Raw genomic sequence first — 24,989 nt, forward strand, 5'->3', positions numbered from 1 at the left:
AACAAATGAAATCATTTACCAGACGGCCATGGAAGTGCTTTCCCTCCCTCTGTTAGCTGCCCTCTCACTTTGAAAAATTTTCATTCGTTACTTTGAGTCATAAAATTATCTTCTGGTTTCCACCAAGAATGGCCTTTTATCTTTTAGGTGATTGTTTTAGTTCCATGAATTTGTTGTCCCGTCTGTCAAATGCTGTGTTTGCACCATGAATTTCTGCAATGTTGCCATAAATAAGCTGCATCATTACTCCTTAATACGTCTATACCTATTTTGCCACAGCATAGTATTGGTGTCCCCACCTATTAATTCACATTGCAGCGGGAGCTCCAGATATACACACAGTACTGTTCTCTCCCACTCCTGGTTTTGCATGTAATTTCTCTGATACTACCTCCAACCTGACTCAGAGGGGAGGGTCACTGCAGCTGCTCTCTACCCCTCCATGACATTCATATTGAAGGTGAAAGAAACATCTCGGGGGTGTAAATATCACACCTTGAAATGGCAGTGTGAATAAGCTATAAAACAGATAACCTAATACGTTGTGTGCATCAGGTATCATAGTACAGATGTTTCACTCCATGCATAGGAAAACTGCCATGCAACTCTAAACACACTGAGATTATCAGAAGAAGTTTTGACAATACTTAAAAACTGGCATATACGTGGGAAAAAAATGTATTGTGACTTTTATAAATGTTTTAAGTTTATTTTTAAACCAACTATGTTTGAAGCTGAGCTTCTAAGTTGGATTTCTGGCTGGCATCTACATTTTGAAAATACAAGCTTACTTTAGTAAATCTACAATAACATTTTGAGGATGTGCAAACCTTTAAGTAGACAGAGCTGTGTTCACGTGATGTGGCTTTGTGTTTGTCAGTCCATTATGTCCATACAACATCCTCTACATCTTATTTGTTCAGACAACATGGAGGCCCGCCATCCGCCTGTGAGTCACCTCTTTGTGATGTATCTGTCTTTCTGTCTTTGTCACCTTGTCCAGATGAAACTCATGAAGCTGCTCCAGCGTCTCCCAGCCAGTGTGGTGCGGCGGCTGCACCGAGAGCGCTACAAAAAACCCACATGGCTGACACCGATACCAGACAGTCACAAGCTCACAGAGGAGGATATCACAGACTTTGTGGAGAGTATGATGCAGCCGGTTCTTCTGGCTATGTTTAGCAAGACAGGCAGCCTCGATGCAGCACAGGCCTTGCAGAACTTAGCTCTAATGAGGCCGGAACTAGTCATTCCCCCTGTTCTGGAGAGGTAACTGAAGTGTTTTAAGTTTAAATTCTTTATGCAAGTTCTGCTCTAATTGTTAGTGATGTTTTCTCTTTAGGTAAGAGACAAGGCCTTGATTTTTTAAATGAACACAAAGAGCTGATTGTTTCCTGTCTCTTCCATAGAACATACCCAGCTCTGGAGACTCTAACAGAACCACACCAGCTGACTGCCACCCTGAGCTGTATGATCGGAGTGGCACGGAGCCTAGTGTCAGGTGGGCAGCGTTTCCCTGAGGGGCCCACTCACATGCTGCCTCTGCTCATGAGGGCTCTGCCGGGCGTTGACCCAAATGACTTCAGCAAGTGCATGGTAGTGATGCCTTTTTTTCTGTGTACTTTTCTTCAGTCTTTTTTTACTTGTTTTTAAAATACTAAATAATTAGAATTAAAAATCATTAAAATTTCCTTCACAGATCACATTCCAGTTTATTGCAACATTTGTGACCCTTGTGCCTTTGGTGGACTGTTCGTCTGCCCTTCATGAAAGAACTGACTTGACAGAGGTAAGGCAACAATAATTTTCTCTTCTCTTTATTTTCTTTTCATAACTCAATGCTTTTTTTTAATAGCTTGTAATTTTTTTCTGACTTAAAGGTGGAAAGAGAGATGTGCTCAGCCTCAGCTGAGTTTGAAGACTTTGTGCTTCAATTCATGGACAGGTATGGGACGCTTTCAAGAAAATAAACCCAGTCTGCTTTGTAGACATGTCTCCCATTTGTAGCATTTTTTTCTCTGCTGTTGTGATAATGCATTGCAGCATTCTTACTCAGTGAATAAGGCTTCTTCCCAAAATCACTCTGATTCCAATTACATTTAACGGAAACATTTTTTAAGACTAAAGTCCTATTCGCACTGGATTAGTGTTGCCGAGGAACCTCTGGTGATCTGTAATGATCACATGGGATGTTTGTGTTTTAATCCCGTGTGAATTGACCATCCTGTAATTTTTGGAGTAGAAATTCCAGGGCATTTACCTACCATATTTCAGCAAACATGTCTGTGTGAATCGGCATCTCTAAAATTTAGGCTGGTTATTGTGTGTCTTTTATGGTCTGTGCGTTTTTTTTCTGATAGCAAAAAATAATAGAGGATACACAAGAGATTGTCTACCAGGTTTTGACACGTGAGCCATTATAGTGATTTTCTTTCAGTTGACTTCATCTTATAAAAACTGACTTAATTTTGCTTGATTTATTCTTTAAAACTATCCTATGCACGTGTGCACACCGCTGCTTTCCTTATATGCACAGCATTTCTGTTCTGTTCCCACAGCTTCTTTTTTTTACTGTGCCTGATCTTGTATCAGTAATATTTTACCAGGCATTTTATGCACTACACAAGTTACATTTTACATTCAGTAATTAAGCTTCAACAGCTGATTGTAAGGCTTCAAATTAATAAGGTGTAGAATAGCATCAACTGCAGAAAACTTCTAACAGATGACAAGAACCATTAATATTTCACATGAGAAGTATAACTTTCTTGGCCAGCCCACTCTCGTAAATGAGAGTCTTCATCTGAATGAGATTTTTCCTGTTTAAATATAGTGCTTAACAAATTTATTAGACCACCACCCAAAGTAAGGTTTATGCCACAGCTGCCCTAAATTGACAGCATTGGTAATTACCAAAATCATTTTTTATGTTTCTGTAATGGTTAATATGCTAATATGTTGAAGGTCTTTAACTGAAATGATGAAAATGAAAAACTAGTAAAGCACATTATTATTTCTTGATTAATATGTTAAATTATAGTTATTTACTTACATTCCTGAACAGAAAAATTAGTTTTAGTGGTTGAATGTTATGCTTGATTCATTTCTGACTTCTCAGAGAAGCCCAGTGAGCTGGCTCAAATTTGGGTATAAAAAGGTGAATTCAGTTTGAAATTCCTCATTCCTATTCAAAATGTTAAAACGTCAAGAGCTCACTGAAAATGAATGAGTCCGCATTAAAGCACTTCATGATGCTGGATGGTCTCGGCGACAAATATGACAGGTGGTCTAATAAATTTGTTAAGCACTCTTAATCTAAATAAAATAGATAAACTAAAGTTGTTTGTCTATCCAAATAGTAGGATGTATGATTGGCCAGCTTGATACTAACACTGACAGCAGTTACTCACTGGGGGACTGTGCAGGGTTAAGGAGTATCTGCAAAAGTATTTTATTGTATCCACAAAGAACTGGTGTTTTGGGAGCCCGAAAACGCTACCTTTTGAAACTAGGTCCCAGAGTGACAAGTCTGTATACCCCAACCATTTCATCTCCATATGTACAACCAAACACGTCTTTCCTGAAATGATTACATCAGCCCACTTAACCCGCATGCACGAGCCCGACCATCATCATTAATAATGAAAGATTACATGACTGTGTTCATGTCTTCTGCTCCTCAACTACCATTGCGAGCAACAGAGGTCATGGAGCACGGCATACGCCACATGTTCTTAGTTCCACCGTGAAGTGCAGCCAGGAGAAAGGTTTTTGGGTGTGCTTGATCCACAATCTTCTTCTCTGATTTTGGTGTATTTCTGTGGCAGCATTACAGCACCATTTCCATGCCTGGCATACTGCGTAGTCAGTCGTTTTGAATGGTTTCATAGTTACGCGGACATTTCTTGAAACAATGGCGTGTTTACAGAAAACTTTTCAAAAAGAAACAGAAATAGATCATTTTCATCTCTGTGTAGATAAAGCCAGGGTTGCTGGAGTATGTCTGCTATTTCTTACCAACATTTCTGAGGTGTTTCATTCTGTTGTGGTTGTCCCTGGAGGACGCATAAGACAGGGAGAGCTTGACAATCTTTTCCTCTGTCTCATCAGCTTTATCATTCTTGTTTAGCTTACACATTGATTATGTTTACACTTGTGACTTCTGCAAGTGCAGAGCACTCTGGGCTCTCATTAGTCAACATCACTGACATGATAGAAGAGATCATGGGAAGAAGACAAAATACGACAGACTTTCTGTCAGGAGGCCCCCAGATGTAGTCAGGATTGTCATTCACTATGACACATTACACAGTAGAAAAGAGTCTGCTTTCTGGGCTTATGGGACCAGGTACCTTAGGATTGCCTGGTCAGACTATAATGGTCTTTAATGTGTAATCTGACCTTATCACTAAGGAGAGAGGAAATTCTTGAACATTTCTGTGAGAGGATTTTTAACATCTCATAGAAACAAGCCAATTTGTTTTGATGACACTATGCTGCACTTCAAATTGAGTATGTTGTGAGAAATTTGTAAGTTCAGCAAGGCTTGCCGGATTCAGCATTTTTTCCAGTAATTACTTGAGCTTGTTTTTTTATCTACACAGATGCTTCGCCCTGATAGACAGCAGCACTTTGGAACAGACGCGAGAGGAAACAGAAACGGAGAAAATGACTCATTTAGAGAGTCTGGTAGAGCTTGGCCTGTCCTCCACCTTTAGCACCATCCTCACACAGTGCTCCTTGGACATCTTCAAGGTAAAAGACATGATCATCACACTGCTGCCTCGTCATGCATTTTCCATTCCCTAATTTATACAACATGAGAACTTTTTTTAACAGGTGGCTCTGGAGAAGGTGTTCAACTTTGCTACCACAAACATCTTTGAGACGCGTGTAGCTGGGAGAATGGTGGCTGACATGTGCAGAGCAGCTGCCAAGGTAAGTCATTTCCACTTAAACCTGCACATGAATACCTTTTTTGGCCTTATCCTTCCTCATTCTTGATGTGCTTCCGTTTTCAGTGTCACCCTGCAGAGTCTCTCAAGATGTTTGTGCCACACTGCTGCAATGCCATAAACCAAATCGCCGTCAGTAAGTGTTGAACCACACAGTGAACGACATTTCTTCAGAGGGGTTTCTAAACGCTTTCTTCCTTGTTATATTTCTGACTTACACTTGTATTTTAATCAGATGAGGAAGTGTTGAATGAGGAGGAGCTTGACAAGGAGTTGTTGTGGAATCTCCAACTGCTGTCTGAGGTGATTTAGACTCGCGCATAGGTAGTTCACCCAAGAACCAGTATTTACCGCAACATTTACTGTATCTTTGGCTCTTTGCCATATGATCCTCAGGTGACCCGAGTCGATGGCGATAAGATCCTGCCTTATCGTTCTGACCTGGTCCAGATTTTGCAGTTGACTCTCCACCTCAAGTGTAAGCAGGGCTACACCCTAGCTTGCAACCTGCTGCACCACATCCTTCGCTCCACAGCCCTCATCTACCCCACAGAGTACTGCAGCGTGCCTGGAGGTTTCCACCAGCCAATCAGTGACTACTTACCCATCAAGGTACTTTTCCTTTTCATATACCTAATAAAGGTGTGTGATTTACATCCCAGTATACTCTCAACTTAAATGTCATTGTAATGGGGGTGTAATGGTGGGACCAAGTCACACGACATCTGTGCTGGTGTTATGTCATATACTGCTTCCAAATGGGAAATCACAGACTTGTACATTCATTTAATATTGCTGCAGAATCAAAAGAAAAGTACAAAGATGTAATGATGGTGTTGGTACAGAATGGTATTCTGAAAAGGGCTACTGTTATTGATTCTTTGCTTATATAATCAAGTCAGTCAGGCATTTTTTGACTTGTGACCAACATTAGTCTTGCTTTATTTTTTGTGGCTGCTTTAAACATCGAAGCGTCAGGCTCCAGTGATGTTTCAGCACAAGCTGTTATCATTCCTGCTTACCAGTGCAAGTGTTTTTGTTAGTTGGGCTGTTTATTTTCTGGCCACCATGTTGCCAATTTCTTTGTCAAAGTAATGCAAAAATATCAAATGCACAAAGTTCTGGTTATACCAAACACAGCAATGAAGAATCAATGAAGTAAAGGGCATTGTTTTCCTTTCTTATTGTATTTACATGTTAAAAGTGGAGGACAGGGAATAATCAAAGCAGGCATCTTAACAGTTAACAATTTTCATTAGTCCTTACTATTAATACGTTGGTTATAATGTTGTCTTGTAAAGAAACCAGTACATGCCTTATTCTTTTATTTATTTACAATTTGTGTTTTAAGTTTTCTGTAGAATTTCAAAAAGGTAAAACGAACAAAAATAGATGAATAAGGTACTGATATGGCAACAGAAGCTATTAAAACTTTACAAAGCCGTGGCTTTTGTGGGGGTGCACGAGTGTTTTTAAATGCAAACAAAAGGAGTACAAATAGTAAGTAACAGAGGGTTCTTTAAATTGGATCCTCCACATCTTACTATCAAACACTTTCAATACATGGTCCCAAAACTCATGAAACACACTCTCTGTTTGGCACTGATGGCCTAGTGGTTAGGTCACACCACAGAAGCTGTAGTCTTCCAAGCAGGCTGCCAGGGCTGAAATCCAACCTGTGACTCGATTCGTGCATGTCACCACCCTCTCTCTCATCATAATATACTACTTTATCCACTGTCCTATTGAAAAATATAATGTATATATTTTTTTAAAAACAACACTGTTCTCTGCCTTCATTATAAAATCTCACTCTATCCAGATATAGTTAGCTTCCAGTTTCTTTCAACCACAAATCCCCCATTTGGGTACAGAGTCCATTTTCCAGACATGCAAGATAAACCTTTTTGCAATCACCACTCTAGACAAAGCAGCCAGTTTTAAGTACTTGGTAGCTAAAGATTAAGGAGCTTGTTGCTGCTTTTGAAAATGAAAAAACCTTCAATGACAGACGTTTGTCCCTAGATTACCAGCAAAACAAAACCTCTCTGTTGCACTCTCTGTGACCCAGTTTGATTAATTGTCTCTCCTCTTTAGATGGTTAGTTAGTGAGGCAGACTGTACTTTGATCTCATTAAGTGTCTTCCTGGGTTGAAGGATGGACAGTGGATCACTTGACTGGATTACTGTGTCCGGCTACACAAAACAAATGTCACGTCTCTTTCTTGGCGATTGGTTTGCCAACAAGGAAATTTGTTTTGTTCTGCATCAGTCCTTTTTTTTTTTTTTTTTTTTTTTTTTTTTTTTTTTTTTTTTTGGAAAGTTGTATTTTTGTATTTAAACACGGTAAGTAGAGATTGTCTGGCAGACAGTCAGTTCCTGATATTTCTATGCACCAAAGGATTCAAAAGATCAGATCAGTAGAATTTCCCCTGCTTTTTCCTTACAATGAAGGTCAGAATTGTTCAGTAAAAACAAAACTTCAACTTTTATCAGGTTGTGCTATTGGATCTGGTTATTTTTTCTTTATTAATTAATGTTTAATCTATGATTTTCTCTTTTATTTTGACCCACGTAGGACTGGGGTCGGCCTGGAGACCTGTGGAATTTGGACATCCGGTGGCATGTGCCCAGTGTGGAAGAGACAGCGTTTTCTTTCTATTTACTGGACCTGCTCCTGCAGCCTGAACTCCAGCGCCTTCAGAGATTTGCACAGGGAGACCAGGACATGAGCAGGTAAGCAGGAAAAAGTCTGAGCATTCACCTGTGCTCTCTTAAGCCGAGGTCAGACTACATGATATTTTAGCTTGTAACAATGGTTACTGGGTCAAATAAGGCAATCACAGAGCTACAAACAGACGACACAATGGTATCTGATTAAGCATCAGGAGTAGTGTTTGAATGTTAGCAGAAAGCCAATACTGGAAACAAAGCTGCAAACAAACATACTGCTTTGTACCATAATTCATTTGTTGGTCTGTCCAAATCTTCAACAAGGGGGCGACTGGACTTGATTGAGGTTCTTGAAGACTTTTTGTGTCTCCTCCAAAAGCCTGCTTTAGATCCGAAGAGACTGAGGCCAGAAAATAGATGGGCCTTTCCCATTACATTGAGCGGCTTGACTCTACTTGGTTTGTCAGAATTTACTTTTCCACCACAACTGAGCTACTTATTTGAAGGTGAGTCTAGAGCTGATGCATCATCCCTAAATGATGACTCCAGAGCAGGACTATTCTGGGCTGATGCGGTGTAGCCCAGCATGGCCAAACTTGTGATGGAAAAGTAAATTAGCATGACTTGATCTGAATTTTCTCCGCCAAAAGTCATAGTGGAAAACTCCTAATAGCCTCTGTTGACCCATCATATGCTAATGATCAGGGTGGTCATCTGAGAGTCGTAAGCAGGGTTGTTGACCTGGTTCACCTGTGGGCGTGTCCTCCTGGGCCTCTTCAGGTTTGCAAGGGCCACGCGAAGTTAGGTCATGTGATCCAGTGTGAGAGCGTTGTTTGGACTGCTGTTGAAAGGAATCCAAGGCTGATTGTATGTAGGGGATGAGAGATGCTGACATGGATGGCTTCCTTGACACCTCTTTCAGACCAGCAATCTTCTTTGGCCAGTGTCTGAACTTTAATGTAAGAGGACAGACCATTAGCATGTGAAAGATCAACAGAGGCGATATTTTCTGGCTCTAGCCCCAGTCACCTTAGAACTGAAGAAGCCTGTTGGAGGAGAGCTGAAGAGGTGTCTTCAAGAACCTCAATCGAGTCCAGCTGGCCCCATGACAAAGATTTGGATAACCATGGCCTGGATGAATGAGAACCTACACAGACATTTGTAGGTCTGTTGTTATGTTGAATGATACGCCAGCATGATGTTAATGCCAATGGCAGTTACTCGCCAGGTTGCTCAAGTACGGCAGCTATTTCATGCCAATATTTCTGGGATGGGCAAGGATGTTCTTGCCAGAGCTTGACAAACTTTTCCACTGTCTCATAGTTCCCATTTGGTTTGTTTAAATTTATGACTTTTGCATGTGCAGAGCGCTCTGTGATCTCTCTGGTCAATTTCACTGACGAGATGGAACAAATAATAGAAGGCAAAACGAAAAACATGCCAGACTTTCTGTCAGGAGGTCATGAGTCATCGAAGATGTTGCCTTGATTGTTGTTCACAATGACGCCACATGAGCTAAAACAAATGATTTTGGGACAGACATGTCTCAAAACTATACGACTGCCAGATCAGGCTCTAATCATGCTTTTAAGATGTAGTCTGGTCTCGACATTAGTCTCCTAACTGCTTCTTTACTTTAGCTCCAGACCACAGGTCGCGTTAACTGAATATTCCCCGTCATTGACAGATTTTTTTGAAGGATGACGCAGAATTTTGAAGGCTGTCCGTTATTTTGACGGGCTGGAATGATGAGGATGAGCCTGCATTTCAGCGCACACATGCAGACAGATGCATAGACCTTTTCCATTTTACACACATGGACTATCAAGGAGGTTATTTAATCTATTAAAAATCTTGTAGCCAGTGGGCTCTCTCACTGACCTCGACATCGTAGATTAATGAAAGAGCGTCGGTCTCCATGCTGACAGTGCACAGAGAGGCTGCTGCAGCCTGCAGGTATTCCAGTACACAGGTCGGCATGCAGAGGCCGTTGCACAGTGAGCCTGTTTCATGTTGTTCTACTCACGTCTGCACACTGATGCCGAATTGTCGTTTTTTTCCCGTTTTTTTCGTTACAGGTTTGATTTCATGCGAAATTTGGTATGTGTCTAAGGCAGGGCTGTCCAAACATTTTCCATTGAGGGCCACATACAAAAATATATAAAGATGTTGGGGCCACTTTCATATCCACAAGGCGAGGTATATGACATTGATTAAGTCAGAAGCAGAATAAAGGAGGAGCTGGGGTGGAGGAGGGTTGGAAGAGCAGTTTAAATAAGGCACCATGAGAGCAATTGGTCAATAGCATGATTAGAACAAATTAGCTGATCAGGGCAGAGCTTGACTCTGTGGCCCGCCTAAACTAATGCTAAATGCTCGATTTAATGGCTGACAGGGCAAATACATAATAATTTCCAGGTTTGTGGGGACACCAATCAGATTTCAGGGGGCCCTGTTTGCCCCTAAGTACCACTAGCTCTGCCCCTGGAATATTATTGGTTACTGCCATTTGCTGCCATAACCTATCAGGGAGTAAGAGTAAGTAAGTGTTTACCATGTACAGGGTTGTCTCAAACTAGTCTCAAAAATATCAATAAATTCTTCTTGTCAAGATGTTTGTTTACAGATGCACTATCTTGTGCTGAAACTATTAAGTACAGTACAGTCAAGCAACAGCTTTGTGTTCAAATGTGGGTCATATTGCATTTTATTTCTAGAATTTGCTGCAGGCCAATCAAAATTGGACCGTGGGCCGCATTTGGCCCCCGGGCCATAGTTTGGACACCCTTGGTCTAAGGTGACCAATGATTCACAACAGTTCCTGCTGCTTCCACCTCGCTTGCTCACCACTGAACCCTCACTTTAAACACCAAAGTTAGCTTATTTATCATATGGATATCAACCATGGAAATATAACAGAGAGATGGGTGAATGATGATTTAGATCAGCGCCTGTTGCTTTATTCTCTCTTGCTCGCTCACCCCCACCCGATCCACCTCTCTCTCTCTCTCTCTCTCTCTCTCTCTCTCTTTCTCTCTCTCTCGCTAAACCTCACTTTAACACCGTAGTTTCCATGATATCAGTCATGTAAATATAACAGATAAAGGCATATGTTTGTAGCATACTCACAGGTCATAACAGAGACAGAATTAAAAAGTTGTTCTCCATCTCTCCAACTTGTGTCAGCGCTGTGACGCATGAGCATGGGCTGTTTGAAGCTCTGTGTCAGGATAGATCATTAATTAAACACTACTAATAAAATCATATTGAATTTTATCATATTACAGATATTAAAGAGGAAATTATAATGACGTATTGTAAAATGGCGTGATGGAATTTTTATGACCCTTTCCGTCAAACTGACGGACAACAAAAAAGTCCAGCACAACCTCTGCTTCAGACTGTATCTAACATTTATAATAATGTTTGTTTCAGGGATGATGTCCTGCAGAGCCTGACCATCGTTCAGCATTGCCTCCTCGGAGCTGGAAGTCTGATGCCTCCATTAAAAGGAGAGCCCATTCCTGAACTGTGAGAAGCTACATTCACAAACACATACAGTCATGGATGAAAGTATTGGCACCTCTGGAATTATTCCAGAAAATAGACCATTTCTCCCAGAAATTGTTGCAATTACAAATGTTTTTGGTATACATGTGTTTATTGCCTTTCTGTGCATTGGAACAACACAAAAAATCTGAAGAAAAAAGAAGACAAAATTGACATAATTATACACAAAAGTCAAAAAATGGGCCGGACAAAATCTCTCAGAGCTCGTAATAACAACAGGATCAAATTACACGGAAATCACTGGCCAAGCACCTCATACAACCCAACTTCAAAAATCCTGAAATATCCCTTTAACCCTGAAATGAAACCTTATGCCACTGGTAGCCTGGATAAATGCAAGTACGCGGCATCTTCTGAATATAAAGAAAACAGATTAAAAAACGGACAAATGGGTTGTAGTAACCGATGCTTAACCCCGCTACACTGTGATCCACCCAGCTGACCGGCGGATGTGTTAACCGTAAGCATTGTGCGGAGGCAGAAGGATACAAAATGGCGAAAGCTGCATCGTAAATTAGTGCCTGACACAGAGGGATTTTTTGGGAGAAATGAAGTGCTGTGTACGTTTTTCGACACAGCGCACAGGCGAGCCAACATATTTTCTTGGCCCATATATTCGTAAAACTAGTTAATTTACACAGACAACACGTTCCCATCTACAGCCGCTATGTGCCAGCTCTTTTCGAGCTCGTAATAACAACAGGATCAAATTACACAGAAATCACTGGAGGCTAATGCCACTACTGTAGCCAAGCACCTCATATGACCCAACTTCAAAAATCCTGAAATATCCCTTTAAAAGAGCATTTGACAGGTAGCTCTGGCCTGTATTTATAAAAAGTGATAGATAATTCATTTAACCAACTAATGAATTTTGTGCCACTTAATTTGATGTCCAAATTTTACCAATTAGCTGGCTAACAGCACACATCCCTATACTTCAGTTAGACTGAAAGATAAAGTATGTAGAATTTCTGCACTAAAATATCTATATTGATTAACAAAATAATATTCCTGTGTTATTTATCTTTTTTAACTTCAGGTCTTACAGTATCTTAAATATTAGTATCTCAAAATATGGAGGCTGCCATAGTTTCCAGTTTAATCGTCTAAACTCACCTCTATAGCATGCCCCCTCCTTCTCAGTACTTCTTGTTTTGAATTCAGGACTCTGTTTAATAATACGGCACCTCATAAGGCGTATTCACTAAACAGAAAACCAACTTTATGTTTTCATTCATAAATTTCTTATAATGAGGGAGAAATGCACTGAAAATGACACTTCCAGTTTTGCACTGAAAGTGATCCCACTATGCAAATGTGCTCTAGCATTGCTTCCAGTGCACATGTGCATTTTGGGACCACTTTGTTCAGAGATTTATGAATGAAAACAAAATGTCAGTTTTCTGTCTAGTAAATTTGCCTTATGAGGTGCCCTTTTTACTGAATGGACTCCGCAATTTTAAATGAGAAGCAAGCAGCAGAGATGGGCAGTGCTGATCTCATCATATTGTGTTGTTGTTTTGGTTGAGAGCCCTCTGGTGGCGGGATTTTACAAACAGTGCTTTGAAAAGTGAGCAAGCTGAAGAGGATGACAAAAAGGGAGCTCTTGGTTAACAAATAAAGGTAAAATGACCTGAGTGAAATGGAACCATCCTGGTTTTGAGGAGTCCAACCTGAAACAATGCAATTTAGCCTCCCAGAATTTGTTACACAGCTGTGGCTGCCTCTGAGGGCAACACAACAAACAACAGTTTTTTAAATCAATTGAAATTTACTCACAAAGTGGTTTGTGTAATAATGGTGACCTCAATATCGGTCAGAATGACGATGTTCAGGTTTTTGTCATAATCAAGCATTGCTAATGCTATTGCTTTTAGGGAAAGGGATTTTTTTTAATTAGTATGGTTAACACTTAGTCTGCAAGGATTTCATCAAGGTTCAAACACATACAACACAACACATCTGCAACCCTCTTAAAATGGCTTTGCAACCCACTTTTGGGTCCTGACCCACCAGTTGAGAACAAAGACTTTAAATCACACGTTTTATTTCATAGAGTTTCTTAGTCTGACTGAAAAATAAAATTCAAATTCTCATCTCTTTTCCTTCCAGGGTCCACAGCATGGTGAACCTGGATGAGACCAACCTCTACACAGGAATGGAATACGGTATAGAAGTCACCTTGAACCACTGTTAATATAATTCTATATCTCTGCACACAATGTAATTTCCAAGGCTTGTTTGAGTGTAATCTGCCACTCTAATCTTATCTATAATCTCTATGTGCAGATGAATCCAGAGAGAACTACAGAGATGCTGTGTGCAGTGTGATGAGACAGCTGCTGCGTAAGTCTTTACTCATGAGTGGTCTGTCTGCTCTAAACTACATCCCAAGTTCTTTTGACATTCATATAACCAGGCAAGCTCACATTTTACTATAGTTGCTGAACTCCTTCACCTTTTTTGCAGATTACATCCTGGAGCACTCAGAAGATGACACCAAGTCTCTTTTCTCCATCATCAAGGTTGGCAGAAGATTTCACAACATGTCTTGGCACATTGTTTACAAATTAAATCCACACTTACATGACATCTTTAGAGTGTGAATTCACATATTCTGTGTTGGACATCCTGTAGGCAGACACTGACTTCATATGAACTGTCTGTATGCACTTTTTCCATTTTCAGATGCCTTTATCTTAACACAAATCAATATCTCCATCTGTGATACCTTGCAGATTATCAGCGACTTGTTGCATTTCAAAGGCTCCCACAAACACGAGTTTGACTCCCGCTGGAAAAGCTTTAACCTTGTGAAGAAATCGATGGAAAACAGAGTGAGAACCTGACATTTCATTGCTTATACTAATACGCTGTGTTATGCTTTAAACTGACAGGTAGTTTACAAGTATGCCTTGCCTTTGTATTTGCAGCTTCATGGCAGAAAGCAGCACATCAGAGCTCTGCTAATAGACAGAGTCATGCTCCAGCATGAGGTATGTCATTAATAGAGAAATTGCACTATAACTAATTGTTTTTTAGTGTTTATAACTCCAAATTCTTGTGCCATTATCAGCTGCGGAAGCTGACAGTGGAAGGATGCCAGTACAGAAGCATTCACCAGGAGCTGATGAGAGATCTTTTAAGGCTGTCAGCTAGCACCTACAGCCAGGTGAGTTTTGCACTAATGCATGAATAGTTTTATGTAGTCACAATCACAACTTTTGCCATTTGTTCTTAAACATAATTGAAACCTTGTACTACCTTTCAGGTTCGCAGCAGAGCTCAGAATGTGTTGTTCACTGCATTGGGAACGTACAATTTCTGCTGCAGAGATCTGATCCCCCACGTCCTCGAGTTTCTTATCCCAGACAACAAAAGTGTCACGCAGCAGCAGTTCAAAGTAAAAGTCCCTTCCTGCTCTTTGTCATAGAAACTCTCAATGCAAAGGTTTACATAAACTTTAAATTCTTTGCATATCTCCAGGGTGCCTTGTACTGTCTTCTTGGGAATCACAGCGGAGTGTGCCTGGCAAATTTGCACGACTGGGAGTGCATCGCTTTGACATGGCCTGCAATCGTCCGCTCCGGTCTCAGCTCTGCCATGTCTCTGGAGAAGCCCTCCATTGTGCGCCTCTTTGATGACCTTGCAGACAAAATCCATCGCCAGTATGAGACCATCGGCATTGACTTCTCTGTAAGGAAACTGTTAATAACTATTTCACAAAAGGTTCAAATTAAGAGTAGTATCTTGCAAAGTCCTGCCTGGCCTCATGTAAGAAACAATGTCTAATACTTAATGTTTAATCTTGTCTTCCATTTAGATTCCTGCTGCGTGCTGTGCTGTGGCCAAACAACTTATGATTACTGGAAATCCTCTCCCTTTGGAGCCAGTTCCCTCTGAGGATGAAGTAGCAGAGGGTCTGAAGAGGCAGGAGCTCAAAAACTCTGAGTCTGTCGAGTAAGTCTACACCAGACAAAGAACCTGTGCCACGTTAAAGACCTTGCAGCACAGTTAAATACTTGTTAAGTGTAAAGTGGCTTAACTTGACGAGCCAGGTGGCTTTATTATCATTCAGCCGTATCAAACAACATTACATCACATCAAAAGACAAATACAAATACTGATATTATTCACTTTTTTGCAGGAAATATAAACAGCTCATTGATGACCTGCTGGAGTGCATTGACAACAGAAACATGTAGGTTAACTTAAATTCAAACCAAATTAGGTAAATATTAATATTATTACAATCTCTAATGCCAATTTTGTGTTGTTTTTTTGTTTTCAGGCCTTGGAAGTTTGAACACATTTCAATTGGCTTCCTATCGTTGCTGCTGAGGGATGACCACCAACTCCCACCAGCTGCTGTCACGTTCTTCGTCAAAAGCCTCAACCACGACTCCCTCTACGTCCGCAAGGTGTGCCATACACACAAACACAAACCAAAATAAGGTTGTCAAAATTCGAAATACTCAGATACTTTTGTTACCACATCGGCGCTCTAAACCAGTAGTTCCCAACAGGAAGAGAAATTAACTTCTTCATCTATGTACCACTGTGGCTGGTGGATTGAAAAATCTACCAGTCACTTTATTTTCAAAAGCAGCATAATGTAAAAGGGTGTAATATGATAACCAAGGCTTATAGGCTGGTTTATAAAGAGACATGTTTGAAATATTAAAGAAAATACTGCCATAGTCTCTGTCTTGTTCATAAAGTGAAAAAATACTTATTATTTTGAGGCAGGTTAGAGTCTATCACAGCCAGGTAACTAAACCTAGAAGTGCTAGCCAGTTAGCAATCCTGTTTGTTTCTGTTTGATTACTGCTGAAATGGCACTTCTTTCTGCCAACTATTTTGTGTCTGTACTTCGCACAGGTACCACACTATTTAAATCCCTAGAAGTTTCCCAAAGCATTTTTATCATCATCATAAAGAGACACTGTAACGTTGGTATCTGTTTTAGACAGGCAAAGCGCAGAGAAGAGAGACTGTGATGTCCCTAAATGGTTTTCTCTGTGTCCTGAGCATTAGGCTTTTGACTTGGAGTGTCACATCACAGCTCAAACACTGATACCAATAAAAAGTTCTGAAAGGAGGAATAGGAAAATATAGCGTATCACAGCTTACCCTTTTTTTAGTCAGAGGAAATATTTTATTCTGAGTATACATTAATTTAAGGAAAATCTTTATTTTTATTTCAGAACTATTACCTGTATATGTAATTTTGGAACATGTATAGTGATTCTTCTAATGAGCAGGTTGGAGAGCAAAAGTAATAGTAGTAGTAGTATTCCAGCTTCAGTGAGAGTCAGTGACAAGCATACTTCAATTCATGGCTATTATAAACAGTACAGAGCACTAAAAATGTTAAATATTAAATGTTGTGGAGGTTATTTTAGTTATTTAATTATTTTATAATAACTATAATATAACTGTTGTTACTATAACTATAACTACCTGTGGTTTTAAGAAGTTTCCAAATTGCTTGATGTTAACTAGTATTGTGTCAAAATGTAAAAAAAATATTATGTTTCTTTCTCCTTAAGGTGGCGATATCAGCAGTGGCTGGGATAATGAAGCAAATAAAAAGACCCCACAAGAAAGTCCCTGTCAGCCCCTCTGAGCTTTGTAAGTATCAAAGAGTTTTGTGTATGAACAGTACCGTCTCAAGATCAGTTTTACATGATATTTATAGAGATAAATAATTCCTTCAAAAATATTCTGCTTGTATTTGGTAGGTGGAGACAAACTGCTGAGTGGTATGGTAGCTGGAGACCGCCAAGACAATCAGTGGCTCCAGTATAATGGCAGCAACCTGCCGCGCACACAGCAGGACTGGGACAGCTGTGTGTTTGTGGAGAAGACGCACTGGGGATACTACTGCTGGCCTAGGTACTTATTTTATCACCCCTGTGTATCTGAGTTCTGAATATTTGACTGTTTGTTTCTCCTGATGTGCTTGTTTACTATTATCTTTTTCTTGTCTTAGAAAACTGATGATCTATGCACCACTGGAGGAGCAGCCCAAACAGAACCTACCCAGAGAGGAAATGACTGAGGTCTGTAAGAGAGTAAAAGAGAACAAGCGCAATAAATAAGGTTGTGGTGTTAAATGTTTACTTTGTGTTAACAAGATTTTTACTATTTACTTCTTACAGCGGGAGCAGATCATCTTTGACCATTTCTCAGACCCAGTGTTCATCAACCAGTTCATTGAGTTTCTCTCTCTCGAGGATCGTAAAGGCAAAGACAAGTTTAGTCCTCGACGGTTCTGTTTGTTCAAGGTGAGACCCCTCACAGGGAGCGTTGAACACAGGAAACTATTAATGCCAGCTGCAAAGAAATTAATCAGTTTCCCTCTCCTCGTCTTCCAGGGATTGTTCCGCAACTTCAGCGATGCCTTTCTTCCTCTGCTGCGGCCGCACATGGAGCGCCTGGTGGCTGACTCTCATGAGAGCAAGCAGCGTTGTGTTGCAGAGATTATCTCTGGTCTGATCAGAGGCTGCAAGCACTGGAGCTACTCAAAGGTATAGATGTGTATACCTGTATACACATATATATGTTTAATCAGTTTGTTACAGTCCAGAGTCATCCTCTCTCCTTCAGTCTTAACATGAACCATCAACACAGCTGGTAGAGTCAGCAGCACTCTGTTCCATGAGTTCATTATGTGTTGCAGGTTGAGCTCAGTGCCAAGTATCAGTAATATGATTAAAAGGAAAACATAAAAATTGTAGAGATGGAAGTGCTTGCTGGACTCATAAAGTTAATTTAATGTAGGGCTGTCATATAACCTAATTTTTTGAATTTGATATGGTAGAAGTGAAACACAAACCACATTTATGTTGGGTTCCCATGGATCCCTGAAAAGTCTTTAAATGTATTAAGTTGTTCTTTTGAAGTTTAAGGCTATAAATTGTCTTAAAAAGTCTTCTTTTTCTTCATTCTTGGAAGACACTTTGACTAAGATATGTCTTAATTCAGTTATTGTCAGCTTAAAAATTCGTACAGCCCACCTTGTTATAACAGTCCTCTCCTGACAAAAAATGTAACTCCCATTTGTATTAAGTTCTCAGTTGGGCTAGCAAACCTGCTAGAATATAAGTATCACTATACAGTACATTGATAGAATATTGTCTAAAGCATGCAAAGAAAAACTACAAGGTACTTTCTTTCTCTTCACTTGAGATGCCTTTATTGCCATAGTATAGCCATATAGACCTTAAAACAAGCCCCAACATATTAGGCTTAAACTTTGTCAGGGTGTAGGCACTTCTTAAAGAAAGGTCTACTTTGATCATGTCCATGTTTCGCAATCTTTTTCTAAATTTATTAGTGGGTGTATTCTCTACCACATAACTTGACATCTGAAATTTTACAGGTTGATACACTCTGGGAGTTTCTGTGTCCTTTGCTCCGTATTGCTCTGTCCAACATCACGATAGAGACATATGCAGACTGGGGTACCTGCATCGCCACAGCCTGTGTAAGCTTCTGTTTGTTTCTCGCCATCATGTCTCTATCCCATCATCATTTAAACCAGCATAACTTATCTTTATGACGTCATTTCTATCTCATACAGGAGAGCCGAGACCCACGCAAGCTCCACTGGCTGTTTGAGATGCTAATGGAGTCTCCTGTCAATGGGGAGGGGGGCTCCTTTGTCGATGCCTGGTGAGTAGAAAGGCTGATGCCTAATGCAGACACTGATGTGACTGAAACGGGATTGATTGTGCTTCTTTCTCTCTCCCAGTCGTCTGTACGTTCTGCAGGGCGGCCTGGCTCAGCAGGAGTGGCGTGTTCCAGAGTTGCTCCACAGGCTGCTACAATACCTTGAGCCCAAACTCACACAGGTCTACAAGAATGTACGGGAACGCATCGGCAGGTAAGAATTTTAACAACCCTTCACAAAGGAAATATACTGTTGTCACCATAGCTTATTTGTGTTGGTGGATTGTGTTGCAGATCTCATGGTTTGATCACATAACTGGTTCTGTCAGCATTTGGGTTCATTCACAGAGTGGTGTGTGTGTGAGCCCAGCTTTCCAGAAGTCTTGGTTACACACACAAAGCAAATCTTGGGAGATAAATGTTACACATCTACTATCCGTTCCAGGGAGTAGCTCTGTCCTCTAGAAACTGTTTTAATGAGGACCGGACTAAAGGGCAGTTGTAAAACCGGGTCATTTTTTCTGTTTGCTCATTCTGTATAAAAATCTCAGAAAATTTTAATAAAAATATTTCAACATTCAGAAAACTTCAGAAACTCAATCAGAACCAGACTAATGTTTAACAGCCATCTGACATGATGGGGTTGGAAAGGGATAGAGCGAAATGCAGAAAAAGAGAAGAGGACCACAGACAGCCTGAACTATGAGGGGTGATCTGAACAAATCACTGACAAGCTTTGATCAGTTTTATCAAGAGTTAGTCATTTTCTTGTGTTGTTAAATCCTTTCTGTTTACCTTCCAGCGTGCTCACGTACATCTTCATGATTGATGTCAACCTGCCGTACACTCAGCCCACCACCTCCCCGCGCATCTCAGACTTCACCGAGCGAATTCTGGTGCAGCTGAAGCCTTTAACAGAGGGTGACGAGGAGATCCAGAACCATGTGATTGAGGAGAATGAGGTGGGAGAGCAAGATGAGCGGACGCAAGCCATCAAGCTTCTCAAAACAGGTTGGTCAAGAATCAAAACAAAATCACAGTGAATATCGTATAGTTTAGGTTTAGTTGAAACAGTAAGGAGATAATTTTAAGCACAAGGTGAAGGCAGTTTTTTAAGCGTGTTTTTGAATCATCTCTTTGTGTGCAGTGCTGAAGTGGCTGATTGCAAGCGCTGGTCGCTCGTTCTCCACTGCTGTTTCAGAACAACTACGGTTGCTCCCGCTGCTCTTCAAGGTGAAAAACTAACTTTTTTTTAAAGCCAAATCACTGTCTTAATTTATTTAGTCTTTATGCTTGTGAGGGCTGAAATGCATCCTTCTGCCCTGTTAATCTAACTCTGTCCTTTCTCCCAGATTGCTCCTGTAGAGAATGATGACAGCTATGATGAACTGAAGAGAGATGCAAAGACCTGCCTGTCCCTGATGTCTCAGGGACTCCTCTACTCAGAGCAGATCCCCATGGTCCTCAGTGCCCTGCAGGAGGTCAGTTATCTCCATTTCCATTCTTTAAATGTACACGTTTAATAAGCAAAACAATGCCCATGAAAATTGATATCTGAATGTAGTTCTTTCAAGGTTTACATTCCTTGTTAAATTAATTTTTGACTTAATAAATTCTTTACAATGGTGTTCACATCTCTGGAGAATACAAATGAACTTAAAAGAAGTGACTCAAGTTATTTAGAAGAAGTCTCTGGGGAGTTTGTATTAATAAAACAAATTGCACTTCAAATGAGAACCCAAATAAATTGCAGATTAGAACGTGCAGACATCAAAAGCCCTGGAAGGGTTACCCCAGCCAAGTTTAAGTTCAAATGTGAACTGGTTTAATTTAATTTAGGACAGAGTTTAAGCCACAACTGACATTTTAAGTGTAGTACCAGCTGAGTTTAGGTAAGTTGCTGCTTGAAGTATCCCGTGCAACAACAATGATAACAATTCATGTGCAATATGCCTTGACAACTATGGAAAACTTCTATCTTTGTCCTTGCTTTTAATATGCATAATAATATTAATGTCTAAATTTTAATGTTATAAGAATGTAACTGAGTTTTCAGTATGTTTTCTTTGTTCTCCCTTGTTTTTAAGAGAGGCAAATCAAATTTTACTGTACAATGTGCAATGACATTAAAGCTATTCTATTTTAGATAGAAAGTATTATTAAAGAGGGGCTTCAATACCAAGATGATCTGTAATATGTGGTTAACAGTTACAGGGACTGTTAAAACCTAGGCTCAGAATATGTTGTTCAAATGTAATATTTGTTGTGTGTTGCAGATTGCTGGCAGCAGCTCTTGGCATGCTCGCTACACAGTGCTCACATACCTCCAAATAATGGTTTTCTACAACCTGTTCACCTTCATGAGTGACCAGAAAGCAGTGGATGACGTGCGAGCGCTGGTCATACAGTTGTTGGAGGACGAGCAGCTGGAGGTAACAGAACCTGCTAATTCACAACTGCTAAACCACTAAAACCACTGAAAATATAAAGTTGAAACACGTAGTCACTCTGACGATGTCTTCCCTGGAAGATGTTTGGAAGATGAGCAGACATGCGATGGTCTGATTATATAACCATCTCATAGCTTTTGGCCAATGCATGCTTGTTTATGCTAGCAGGCTTCACTGTAGTGATTCAGCACTCCTCCTGGCCCTGCACTGTACTTCCCCCCCTCCAGTCCTCTAGCTGTTTCTATGGCAACCACAGGCTGCAGTAATCTGTTGCTATGGAGATAACGTCCAGATTGAGGGAGGATGAGAGGAATAGAGTTGAGACAAAGGAGAAGTGGGGGTTGGATGGAAGAGGCCATTTTTTATTTGGCCTCTTAAGCTCACCTCAGTCTAATTTATAGGCTTTAAATGTATGACACTTTGATTGCCCTCCATTCTTTAGAATCATTTTTATTTGACAAATTTACATGTTAAAATGATTTTAACTACCTGAACATGGTGCAAAAACACACTTAAAGTACTGCTTAGTACCCATGCTGCACTAACCTCTAAGGGAAAAGGTGAGATAAAATATAAATATAACATCAGGAACCATTTCTCTAGGGAGCAAAGACCTGCATAAAACCCCCAAAAGTTTACCTTTCATGCTTGGATTTTCTCTGTTTGCAGATAAAAAATACGCAGCAATACATTTTCGCTTGTGTTATATAGAAGCTCCCTGCCCCCACGCACATAGATGTCCATCCTCCTGGTCAACAGCTGGCTGCTACTTCCATCCAAACACTTGAAAAACACCCTGCTTAATGATATTTTTGCATGGACATGTCTTGTACAGTGCACAAAGAGGCTGTCTGTAACATGCTGAGGATTTTATGTGTTAATAAGGAAAGAAAAAGGGATGGTAGAGGTGCTGCAAGGGTTTAGTTATAAATGACAGATTATGATGTAGAACACCTGTGAAGTACATTCTTATTGGACAAGTTGGCCAAAACTAAGGGAGTGTAAATATTTTACATTAGCTTCAATTTTTCAGAGCAACACATTAACAAGAAATGCTTGGCTTTATTGTAAATGATAAGGAACAGGACATTTGATTCACAGCAGTTTGTTTCCTTCAAACCAGGGCTAGAGCAATAATTGGCCTGGCCGATATATTTGGTATTTACTCAATAATTGCTGTCTGCATTTTATCTTACCGATAAAAAACCGTTCTGGTTTTGTTTTCACTCTCCACTGTCTCATATATGTACAACACTATCTGACTAGTTTGATGTCACACAATTACCAGCTAACTGACATTTAAGCCTGGGATGGACTGAAATAGGGAGTGTACTGCATCACTTCCTGTTTTCTACTGCTACATTGTCGCTCTTTGCTGTTTCTCATGCTGCCACATTGAGTACATTTTGGTTTCCATGACAATATCAGTACCAAATTTCGATTATCAGTCACACGCACTACTCATAATCGACATCGCCCCTGAAAAACTAATATTGGTCAACCCTTACTTTAAACTTTATTTTAATCCAAGGGTACCAGGGGTGGAAAGTAACTAATTACATTTACTGAAATTGCTGTGGTTGAGCAGTGTTTCAGTGTACTTGCACTTTTTGAGTACATTTTGAAAGTGCCAAAAACTATAAGTCGAAAAAGGAGGAAGTTCTAGTTTTCAGTCAATAACATGAAACTGGCCAGCTATTTGGCTTTGACAACACATGATAGAAGGAAATGACAAGAGAATGATTCCTTATCACAAAACAGCTGTTGGATTTTGCTTGTTATAAAGGTGTGACCTTACTCGAACAGCTTGCATGAAGATCCATATTCTCAGGCTATTGCCAGTAAGGAAATATCCTCCCTGCTACTTGATACTCAGCACTTTTCTTGAATTGATGTCAGTTGCAGATCTGTTGTGCCTTATCAGTTTAATTCTGGGATTTAGCACAATTAACAGCTGACTTAGGGAAGAGATTTATTGTTGAACAGACGATGTGACCTGTTGGACAAACAGTGATCTGTTTTCATGGTTAAACATGTCGGCATGTGGGGGTATTGCACCAAAAGAAGAGATGAAAAAACTTTGGCATTGATTTCGGTCATCAGCTGAACTGTTAGTTTAAACAGTGGTTTCAGCATTCGCCCTAATTTTTAGATTCAGTACATCTCTAATTTAAAGATTTAGATGTAAAGCAGATGACATGGCACCCAAAACCATCCCTGACTGTAGAAACTGAAAACACAGGACTTCAAGCGCCTTGGATTTTTGACCTATCTGATCTTCCTCCAGACTCTGGGACCTTGATTTCGAGATGAAATTCAGAATTTACTTTCTTCTGGAAATAGGACTTTGGACCACTGAGCAACGATCCGTATCTTTTTCTCTTCTCCGAAGGCTTAGCTCATCCTTGCTTGTGCTCCTTTTGTTACCACACTTCTTCCTTCCAGGCAACTTTCCATAAATATGCTTTAATAGAGTCTCTGAGATCAGCCTGCCCTTTCAGCAGTGACATTCTTTGGTTTACTCTCATTGTGGAGGGTGTCAAGTCAGCAGTCTTCCCTATGATTATGGTTGTGTGAACTGAACCAGAGTGAGAGAATGTCAGGAAACCTGTGTAAATTGGACTTTTCCAAAATATTCTCATATTTTGAGCTCATGGATTTTAGATTTTCAAGAGCTTTGAAAGATGAACCTTTAATATACATTTCTGAAGTAAATCACAAGAAAAGTGAACATTTGCATGATATTCTAATTTTTTGAGATGTACCCGTTTGCTCGATGGCTGCGAACATTTGATAGATCTCTTCTAATATGAGGAAGCATAGAGAGGATTTTCTGTTGAAATGTTCGTGTTGCTCACTGCCACTTTAACTCAGTTTCTCCATGTTTTCTTTCTGCCTCTGTTTAAACAGGTCAGAGAAATGGCGGCCACTACACTTAGTGGCTTCCTCCAGTGCAATTTTCTGTCCATGGACACCCCCATGCAGGCACATTTCGAGGCTCTCTGTAAGACTTGTTTGCCTAAAAAGAGAAAGCGGGAGCTCGGCTCAATAGTGGACACTATACCCTCTGCTGGTGAGGAACCCAAACTGGATTAAATTGGTATATAATTGGAAATTAAACACTAAATGTCATTTTGATTAAATCCGTCCTATCACGTTTGTCGTAGATCTCGTGCGGCGCCATGCTGGTGTTCTGGGTTTAAGCGCTTGCATTCTCTCCAGCCCGTATGACGTACCCACCTGGATGCCTCAGCTGCTGATGGACCTGAGTGCTCACCTTAATGACACACAACCCATTGAAGTATGTATAGTCATGTTTGAACACCTTTTATCAGCGCAGTGGGGTTTTCTTTTAACAGCATCAAAAACTATGTGTTGCTAATTACTCTTTGAGCTGCAACATGTTTTTTTTGTTTTGCAATATTTTCAGATGACTGTGAAGAAAACACTATCAAACTTCCGACGGACTCACCACGACAACTGGCAGCAACACAAACAGCAGTTTACAGATGACCAGCTGCTGGTTCTGACTGACCTGCTGGTCTCTCCATGCTACTATGCCTAAAACCTGGTAATACATCAAAAAACATACAACTTCCTATTTAATTGTCATTGAGAAGCAGTTTTCAATATAAATCTGTTAAGGAACTGAGAGGGTAAG

The 24,989-nt window shown here is 40.2% G+C and overlaps 1 protein-coding gene across 2 annotated transcripts in view; it reads left to right on the forward strand.

The window, feature by feature from the left end:
• psme4a (proteasome activator subunit 4a) overlaps nucleotides 1–24,989 on the forward strand; it is a 47,167-nt gene that overhangs the window by 19,918 nt on the left and 2,260 nt on the right. For both annotated transcript variants that reach the window (XM_041789135.1, XM_041789136.1), the window contains 37 exons: nucleotides 1,004–1,269; nucleotides 1,410–1,596; nucleotides 1,700–1,789; nucleotides 1,881–1,945; nucleotides 4,605–4,755; nucleotides 4,840–4,938; nucleotides 5,022–5,091; nucleotides 5,191–5,258; nucleotides 5,352–5,567; nucleotides 7,534–7,691; nucleotides 11,064–11,159; nucleotides 13,314–13,369; nucleotides 13,491–13,547; nucleotides 13,671–13,726; nucleotides 13,940–14,038; nucleotides 14,135–14,197; nucleotides 14,278–14,373; nucleotides 14,473–14,604; nucleotides 14,688–14,897; nucleotides 15,025–15,161; nucleotides 15,349–15,402; nucleotides 15,493–15,622; nucleotides 16,754–16,835; nucleotides 16,946–17,099; nucleotides 17,197–17,266; nucleotides 17,366–17,491; nucleotides 17,582–17,734; nucleotides 18,589–18,693; nucleotides 18,790–18,881; nucleotides 18,961–19,092; nucleotides 19,681–19,889; nucleotides 20,026–20,111; nucleotides 20,231–20,359; nucleotides 21,155–21,310; nucleotides 24,239–24,401; nucleotides 24,496–24,629; nucleotides 24,759–24,899. In XM_041789135.1, coding sequence (XP_041645069.1) covers nucleotides 1,004–1,269; nucleotides 1,410–1,596; nucleotides 1,700–1,789; nucleotides 1,881–1,945; nucleotides 4,605–4,755; nucleotides 4,840–4,938; nucleotides 5,022–5,091; nucleotides 5,191–5,258; nucleotides 5,352–5,567; nucleotides 7,534–7,691; nucleotides 11,064–11,159; nucleotides 13,314–13,369; nucleotides 13,491–13,547; nucleotides 13,671–13,726; nucleotides 13,940–14,038; nucleotides 14,135–14,197; nucleotides 14,278–14,373; nucleotides 14,473–14,604; nucleotides 14,688–14,897; nucleotides 15,025–15,161; nucleotides 15,349–15,402; nucleotides 15,493–15,622; nucleotides 16,754–16,835; nucleotides 16,946–17,099; nucleotides 17,197–17,266; nucleotides 17,366–17,491; nucleotides 17,582–17,734; nucleotides 18,589–18,693; nucleotides 18,790–18,881; nucleotides 18,961–19,092; nucleotides 19,681–19,889; nucleotides 20,026–20,111; nucleotides 20,231–20,359; nucleotides 21,155–21,310; nucleotides 24,239–24,401; nucleotides 24,496–24,629; nucleotides 24,759–24,893 — 4,482 coding nt within the window. In that variant the 3' untranslated portion in view covers nucleotides 24,894–24,899. The remainder of the gene's footprint in view (nucleotides 1–1,003; nucleotides 1,270–1,409; nucleotides 1,597–1,699; nucleotides 1,790–1,880; nucleotides 1,946–4,604; nucleotides 4,756–4,839; nucleotides 4,939–5,021; nucleotides 5,092–5,190; nucleotides 5,259–5,351; nucleotides 5,568–7,533; nucleotides 7,692–11,063; nucleotides 11,160–13,313; nucleotides 13,370–13,490; nucleotides 13,548–13,670; nucleotides 13,727–13,939; nucleotides 14,039–14,134; nucleotides 14,198–14,277; nucleotides 14,374–14,472; nucleotides 14,605–14,687; nucleotides 14,898–15,024; nucleotides 15,162–15,348; nucleotides 15,403–15,492; nucleotides 15,623–16,753; nucleotides 16,836–16,945; nucleotides 17,100–17,196; nucleotides 17,267–17,365; nucleotides 17,492–17,581; nucleotides 17,735–18,588; nucleotides 18,694–18,789; nucleotides 18,882–18,960; nucleotides 19,093–19,680; nucleotides 19,890–20,025; nucleotides 20,112–20,230; nucleotides 20,360–21,154; nucleotides 21,311–24,238; nucleotides 24,402–24,495; nucleotides 24,630–24,758; nucleotides 24,900–24,989) is intronic.

Source organism: Cheilinus undulatus, linkage group 6, assembly GCF_018320785.1.
Source record: "Cheilinus undulatus linkage group 6, ASM1832078v1, whole genome shotgun sequence".
NCBI classification, from domain to species: domain Eukaryota; kingdom Metazoa; phylum Chordata; class Actinopteri; order Labriformes; family Labridae; genus Cheilinus; species Cheilinus undulatus.